The following is an 8,770-nucleotide window of genomic DNA, read 5'->3' as shown; positions in this document are numbered from 1 at the left end:
CAGTGCACCCATTATAGAGCTAACTAACAAATGCAGTTTACTATAAATTGAAGGTTGACTTTGTAGCATAGTGCTACATCCTTGGTTTATGATGTTGAAACCCAGTGGAAAACAACTGTAAATGCATATTATATTAGCATAGATCATTTGATAGTGGCAGATACAAAACGAAGTAGAAACTAATAAAATGCTACACTTTAATAACGCTGACCGCTAGTTCGGCGAATATACTCAAAGTTCCGTGTTAATAGTACTAACACAAAGCATAAGCATAAGCATAAGGATACCGCCCGTGCGCTGCTACTCCTTTATTGACCAGGACCGATGAAAATTGCAAAATAATGGCTGGAAAAAGCATACTCGGGACAGCACGCTATTCCTCATTGTGCAACCTTATCAGGTCCCTGCATGCTGATCAATACCGACGCCGGCCACGTCCGAATGCGGGTCCTGGTGGGATGGACAGGAATGTTAGTTCAATACTTGTTGCTACTAAAGACCAGGGAATCCTCTGCATCTTCACAAGTATTTCGGGAAAGGATGGGGTTAGTAGATGGGGGGAGCTAGATGGATAATGTAAGTATGTAAGCACCAGTTATATGAGACTAACCTGGATATTCGAAAATGTTCCTGTAAAGCCAGTAATTACGAAAATTAAGATATAAAAAATATCTCTTTAACAAATTTCATATGATGGCCAATGATAATCATATACAACCATAATTTAATTTATATCGAAAAATACTATACACATGCGAGATTTACAGTTCGAAAATTAAGTGACAACTTGAACTTATTATACCTGAAAATAAAAATCAGGGATAATGAAACGAGCCAATATAGTCCCTAAGTTTATAAGCATTTCCTCTTACCAACGCTAATATGCAGAGATATAGCGCCCTACACGCTTCGTGTTAATAGTACTAACACAAATACTATTAACACACATGAACGTTATTTTTCACAAAATACTATTAACAATTAACACAAATGAAAATGTTTATAGATTTGGCAAGAACAACAATAGCACTTTTCGCTCGAGAATACTGGTTATTGCTCGCTGGATGTGAAGGTCATCGTGGTCACATTGCGGGATGTGGAATGAATACATTCGCGGATGCCGCAAGCTTCCATGCTGTTCAGCTCTCTCTCTACTACGCTGAATCCAAAAACCGGGGATTCAGGAGCTGAACATATCTTGCTAAGCGGATGTGATTCACCCAGCCAGCAAAGATTCGCTCGGGGATTTGTTGCTAAGCGACTGTGAGCTGCACCCACTTCGACATAGCTGAAGTGTCATGAATTAGCTTCCATGTAGACTATCGAAATGCCGTTCTTTCCATAGAACGGCCATTACAACTGGATTTATCAGGAACTATCCTTTATCTGGATAATGAATGCACCATCTCCTGACAGCTGGACAGCAACACAGTCGATGGACTTGATGTCCCGTGAGACGTGATTGAACCGATGTTGATTCAGTTACCACCGCTGAAACATCGAATCACGTTTTGTAGTAGTAGGTATGTTAGCACGATTGATGGACCTGATGTGCCCTATCTTAATAAACGTTCCACACATCGCACACTAATCGCGGTATAGCAACTATATCGACGATTCTGATGTCCCATTACCAACGTTAGTAAGGTGTCGTTGAAGACCAGCTCCAAATCCTGGTCCTCGCACCAATGTTCGTGATCGTCTTTCACTTATCATCGGAACCAACGTTGGCAAGGAATAATAACACAGATGCTGTAATTAGCGGTACACCGCCAACAACGTTGGCTGCAACCTGACTGAACCCACTATTATTATATTTATACATGCGTGTGATAATCAAGTCCGACCTCGATCTGCATATGAAATGGGAAGAGTTACCTGGAAGGTGCGTCAAATATAGCTCTGGCTCTCACGTCATTACCTAGCACCTATTCGCAGATCTAAGTTAAACGAGGTTAACTAAAACCATACTTCATCTACATACCGACGCAGTTCAGCTAGGAGATGCGAACTTGAGCGACTGGTCCCCAAGTAAGGAGTAGCTCAAACACGCAAGCTATATCTAAAATAGCAGACCCAATAGCGGGATGTAGATATCGCCAACCGTAAAGTACCGAAACTCTCATACCACGAGCAACAAAAATGGAAACATGGAGCGGATCAATTGGTCGGCAAAAAACAAGAACGATTAAATGATAACAATTGGAAACTCGTACCTGGAATGTCCGAGCTCTCCGTGAACCACCACGAACTGGCGAGCTTGCTTGCTCAAGAGCACAACGACTCGGAATAGAGATCGCTGCCATTCAGGAATTTCGCTGGCCAAATTCCGGAGAAAGGTAGTTCCGTGCAATAGACCTTATTGCAGATACTTTTTTTTCAAGCACTGATAAAGCCCATGAAGCTCAGAATTCTACGACAGGCTCGACCTGTGAGACAGGACCTAGAGAGAGTGCCCAAAATATAACGTAAAAATCATCATCGGAGATGCAAATGCGCAGATCGGATGGAGGAATCCTTCCGTCCTGTCATTGGAAGCTTGATGAACAAATCGCAGAACAGCAGGAAGAGAAGGAAGAAGATATATGTGGGCTGTGAAGGAACCTCGATGATGCCATTAAAAGAACCGCGAGAACGGTGGCAGATACAACGCATGAAAGACAGCGTAACAACTGGTTTGATGCCGAATGCCAGAGAGTGACAGATGAGAAGAACTAGGCCAGGAGTCACATGCTCGCTGTGGCTACCCGTTAGAATAGAGAAAGATTTAGAGAGACTAGAGCTGCGACAACTAAAATGCGAGTATACTCGCGGAGCAAGAAGCACGCGCTCGCCGGCGCAGAGGAGCGATTCGCCAGCAACGACACACGGAGTTTTTATAAAACGATGAGGTTTAGGAATTTTGCCATGCCTGTGAAGTACAAGGATAGTGCTGACAATCTTGTTATTGACAAAACGGTGTTAGCAGCCAGGTGGAAGGATCACTTCCAGATGCTGTTGAAAGGAGTGATAAACACGGAGATCAGCTGTAACAGGATAAGAATTCTGAGCGATAGCCGAGCTGTGGATCCACCAACACAGCATGAGGTTAGGAAGGCAACCAGTGGGGAATGCCGGCTGAACTTCTAAAAGCAGGGAGCAAGCGGCTGTACGAGGCAATCCACCGTATCATTGCAGTGATCTATAAAAAGGGCCAAATGCCAAAGAGGCGAACCAGCCGCAGGCTGAAAACCTCCCAAATATAGAATAATAAAAAAAAACAAATGCCAGGCCAGAGGAGTTGTTGGATAGCCTTATTGTTAAAAAAACATCGAGTCGAATGTAAAAACTATCGAGTCATTACAATGCTCAATTCTGCCTGTAAGGTGCTATCCCGTACCCTCTGTTCTGTAAACTGAGAGAGACCGTTAACAGAGTCTTTCGTCGACGAGTACCAAGCTGGTTTTCGTGAGGGTAAATGAATTAAAAAATAATAGTAAAATTTAAAAAAACAGTAAAAGAGTTTACTACTAAAACCACTAAAGTTCTAGCTCGTAGTACACTATTTTCACTAACTGGTTCAACTCCATTGATGGGTATGGGTTTGGAGAATGAATAAACTATGTTCAACAACAGGGGCCAGAGTCAGAATACGATTATTAGGACTATCGCAGTACAGTACATTTATCGAGATGATTTCTAACAATTTTGCTAAATCTAAAAATCAAAGGTGAAAATTTTACCACGAAAGTGATATTATCAGGCTAGTACGACTTGAAATGCAATACATCGAATTTGCATGCTATTTATTATATTGTTGGCTCCGGATGCATCGGTTGAATAATTTTGGTTCTATTATTGTAACTGTTGTACCAGTAAAGAGAGTGAATATAATAGAATGCATGTTACTATCATTTAGATGCTACATTTGTTGAAGCTCTTCGAATGTATTCAAATGTAAAAATGCAATCACACAAACAATGCGATAATTATGCACAATAGTGTATAAAAATAGTTGAACTATAAAAGTAGATGACTTTATTCTAAGTGAACTATAATGAACAAAATGAGATCTCACGCCAAAGAAATCATGTTGATATTTATATAGATGTAAAGTTTGTAAACTTTTAACATTATTCATCACAAAATTGTAACACAAAGGTTTAAACACAGTATATAATATAAGCACAGCTTCATGTGCACACGAAATAAAATGCAATACATTTAAGAAACCACGGAATATCTCAGCATAATCATAAGCCATTTTTGCAAGCTGATGATGATATTTGATACCTAATCTCAATGAGTACGGTTTTGGCTACTAAGACGATACGACGTCGTATTTACTTTTACTTTTTTAAGATAACCTAATTAGCCGCCAATATTCAATTGGTATTTTTGGAAACTAGGCAAGTCTTATAAATATTATAGGAAATATCGCAATAAAATACCGTTGATTAATGTGTGCTATTATATAGCAGCTTTTCTCAGTTACGAGAAGTGTCACGTTCTGCAAATACTATTAATCATTCTAAATATGCGTTATTTAGCGATAGAACTTAACTTCCGCTTCAACACAATCCTTCAAAAGCTCATCCAATTCATGGTTTGGTTCTCCAGAATGTTCGCTAATGAAGCGATTAACTTCATCAACGCATGCGCTCTCAAGTGACTGCAACAAATCACCGACCGCCTCCCACTTACGATTACTGTGTAATTTGTGCAATAAAGTTAGTTTTTCTCCAGTGTTGGCTAGAAGTTTGGTAAGTGGCGAGATTTTAGCTCCAGCAGTAAAAATAAACGGTTTAAAAACGGATTCAACTGGATTGGGAGTAGCCGTGAACCAGTGGCTAGATAAGCCCTCTCTAGACAAAACCGACACGTGGCTAGAGAGCGATTCTCTTTGTGATCCTGCAGCGCGCAATGTCTCAAACATACGACATATTCCAAATGATTTTGTATCAATTGGTTCTCCAATTGGCCAAGATCTCGTCGAATCATGCCCGAATACAGAACTAAAGTGTAACTCTCCACTTCCATCCCAAATTCCAGCTTCCTGAAGTTTTGAAGCCAGACCATCAGAGCAGCGATCGATTCGGTTGTCAATCGTTAATCCCGGTTTGAGCGCTGTTGCATTTGTTAACAGCTTTTGAGCGGCCCACAGGCTTCCTACAATGTTTAGCAGCCATATTTCATTACAGTCGCATATTACAAAAGAAGCTTTAGCAGATTCTTTGCTCTCCCCTGGTGGTCCCGCAGCAGTACTCAGCTCTACAATTCTATCAACAGCTTCGGGTGCACTGGCGCCTCGTTCCAAACCCAATCTGTAAATAATGATATCATTAGTATTTGAAACCATCAATCTGGTTATCAGGCGCAATTTTCGTTATATTATTTTATCTTTTATTGTTGTCTCAACACGCTCGCATACAAGCATGACAGAAAATCAACCATGGATTAATTTCACGTTTTTTGATTTGATACCTACCTATTACAACATGCAAAAAATGATGATAGGGTATGTTGCTACATCGTCGCAATTGCCTATTTCCGTCCTATCCAACACAAATTATTAAAAATATCAGCATTTTTATGACACACAATGCAAAACTAGTTATTCCCTAATATTTTAATTTGTTGTCAATCACATGCGATCAATCAAAGTGAGCTGAGATCTATTTAAATGCTTTTTATCATTAAAGAAGTCCTACCAGCCAAATTTCCTAGTTTTTTTCGTACGACGAAGAAAACAATATCGACTAATCGTTTTAATTTCCGTCATTCATAAATGAAAATAACTCACGCAAGGCATTGTCGTTATTCTACAGCCAGGAAAACTTTCCTGACCTGCAGAAGTTTTGTGGAATAACATTTGTCATGGCGTTCTACATAAATACATGCGCGTTTGCTTCGTAAACATTGTTGTGATTTTTAGTTCGGACGATGAAAAATTTTGATGGACGGATTTTAAAACGGTACGACAAATTTTAGAAATAAAGTCAGTTGCGTAATTTCAATAATATGCTCTAATAGTCGCTTTTCAGTGATTTCAAAGTTCACGGATCGGAAGGTAAGTGTGTTTTAGTCAAATCAGCACAAGAACTTTTGAAGTATTCATTAAATCCATCCAACAAATGCTGAAAAATGGAATGGCTTTGATTATTACGACGGGAATTAGAAAAAACCCTAGTTAGATACAACAATTACCTGTTGTTGAGTTCAACTTGTAAAATTTTTTTTGTGCGAGTTGATGGGCTGCAGCGTATTGCTGATTGGGTCTCGGCCCGACTCGCGAGTTAACCAAGCAAAATAAGCCGGCCAAGCTAACCTATGTTGGTCGATTAAACGCCCTTCCTCGGACCAAGAGGACTTAAGTTGCCCGAATTAAGCTCGAGATTAATGTCGGTAAATTGTCTTGTCGGGGTCATCGTATTCAGTCGTCTCTTCACTTATAATATTTTAAAAAAAACACCAAATTTCGAAATATGTGATAAAAAAAACCGCGGTAATTTAAAAATCGTCATAGAATAGACCGTGCCAATTCAAAAATCGACGCAAGAAAAGCGCATTAATTCAAAGTCGTCGAAGGAACCGCTCAAATTTAAAAATCGCTGAAAAATCACGTTAGTTCAAAAAATGATGGGAATTAAATGTCAAAAAGCATCATGAAAAAACCGCGCTAATTCAAAAATTGTCATAAAAAACCGCGTCAATTCAAAAATCGTAAAAAAACGTGTAAAACGAGACTTGAGTGTATGTAAGCACCGGTTGTAAGAGATTAACCTGGATATTCGAAAATTTTCTTGTAAAACGAGTGATTACAAATATTAAGATCAAAAATACACCTTTTTATAAATTTAATGTAATGGTAATGGTACTAACCAACCATAATTGGCTAATTTATATCAAAAAATATTATGCACATGCGAGATTTATGGTGGCTCAAAACCTCGTGACAAACCTGAATTTTATACCTGAAATTAACAATCGGGCATAATGGAACGAATCAATATAGCCCCTAAGTTGATAAGCATTTCCTCCTATCAACGCTATATACGCTATAATATGCAGAGATATAGCGCCCTACACGCTTAAGTTCAACTTGTATCATATTTTTGAATCAAAAAAATATTGTTTAAACTAAACACATACTCCTTTTGCTTCTACTAGATTGTTTGTAAACCCAAAAATACTTATTTTTGTTTCTACAATTTATTCTTTGAAAGAAACTAGCCATTATTCGAAATAACAAACCTTACTGTTGAACTAAAAGGTCAAACAGTTAGAATCAAATATCTGAGTTAGCCCTCAGTCTACAATATTTTTTGTTGAATGTATATAGAATTCTTTTGCATTTACAATTTATTTTTCTGCGTGAAGTGTATTTCGTATTTCATTGTAGGAATGAAGAGTAGACTGTGCTTTTTGATTAAGGTTCGTACCAGGCTTAAGTTGGCACAAATCAGTAATTGAAGTAAAGTTACCAGTTTAGGCGTAATTACTTAATGTTTTTATAGTTTAGAAACCTTACCTGACCATATCAGTGGCGTTTAGTTTACCATCAACTGGATGTCCCTCACTGAACGTTAGTCCTATGCAAACACCCTTTTCGTTAGATCCGCTTTCAGCACCCCACACACCAGCGGGTTGATTTAAAATCACAGAAAAAGTCGATGCCCCTTCAATTTCTACCGAATCACACTGCACGGAATAAAAAAAAAGAAAAACACTAGAATCATGACGGTTTACTCATGGTTTAAACATTCTTACAGTCACTTTTTCACTAGGTTCGGCAGATCCCGGACAGTAACAGACTTCGGTCACGTCATCCAATCCGTCCGAAACCTGCCGGATTCCATTCCGGCCAAAAATAACCATCTGGTTCGATTTTGTGTCTGGGACTAAGACTACGAATACTTCGCCACAGATTCCAGACATTTTTGAGGATTCAATCCTTCTTCAGCTTAGTATCTACTTTCCGCTTACTCACTATTGAGAAATCGATAATGAAGAGAAAGTTGACCGACTTTTCCTGCAAAAATACGAGCAATATCAAGCATATCTAAAAGCGGTAAAGAAAAAAACCTACCGGTCTCCAAAAATCAACGGATAAGTTTTAATAATTCTCAAGAATACTGAGCTGAGCACTGGATCCAAAAGTTAGTTAACTTTTACTATAAACTTGTAAAACTATCTGCCTGTCTGCCTGACAATGTACTTTGTGATCTAGTCGAGACGAGAGAAGTGATGATTTTTGGACACCATGATGAAATAGAAAAGGTATGGAAAAACGGATGAAACCGGAGAAACAATACTATTTGGGTTATAATTAGAGCAAATAAACAAAACGAAATTCAAATGTCAAATTAGAGCAAATAAACAAAACGAACACCGGGTTAACCAGACATAAACGACTAAAATAAAAAAAAAACATGTTTGTATTTCAGATTTGGATTTTACCATTCAACAGATTATTATATGTACAGCCTGAATTCGTTAATTGGGCCACGACTGCACTCTAGCTGATTCGCTAATTGGGTCGACTGACAGTTGTTAGAAATTTCTAAACTCGAAAATTCCATACAATTTTGACATTCAAGTTGTCACATAGCCCAATTAGCGAACACCCAATTAACGAACCGCCCAATTAACGAACCACCAATTAACGAAACTTTGCTGTATCATATAATGGTCGTTTTTCATTCACATCCCTTAAACGCTTCATTACAAAATTGGCATTAAAATAAACCGAATAGTATGCAGAATCCAAATCTGAAGCAATAACATGAAA

General features: G+C 38.6%; 1 protein-coding gene across 2 annotated transcripts; it reads right to left on the bottom strand.

The window, feature by feature from the left end:
- Window positions 1-3,806: 3,806 nt before the first annotated feature.
- LOC128742819 (secernin-2) lies at window positions 3,807-8,194 on the bottom strand. 2 transcript variants are annotated; one of them, XM_053839295.1, is made up of 4 exons: window positions 8,069-8,194; window positions 7,750-8,011; window positions 7,511-7,680; window positions 3,807-5,303 (listed from the first exon to the last, which is right to left on the bottom strand). In XM_053839295.1, exons 2-4 carry the CDS (start codon window positions 7,915-7,917, stop codon window positions 4,526-4,528), a joined length of 1,116 nt encoding a protein of 371 aa, XP_053695270.1. In that variant the 5' UTR covers window positions 7,918-8,011; window positions 8,069-8,194; the 3' UTR covers window positions 3,807-4,525. The 2 variants fall into 2 exon arrangements, with proteins under 2 accessions (XP_053695270.1, XP_053695271.1); XM_053839296.1 differs by having other exon boundaries at window positions 7,750-7,968.
- Between the last annotated feature and the right edge of the window lie 576 nt (window positions 8,195-8,770).

Source organism: Sabethes cyaneus, chromosome 3 (assembly GCF_943734655.1).
Source record: "Sabethes cyaneus chromosome 3, idSabCyanKW18_F2, whole genome shotgun sequence".
NCBI lineage: Eukaryota > Metazoa > Arthropoda > Insecta > Diptera > Culicidae > Sabethes > Sabethes cyaneus.
The sequence above is the reverse complement of the archived record's forward strand: the minus strand, read 5'-3'. Positions and strand labels throughout refer to the sequence as shown.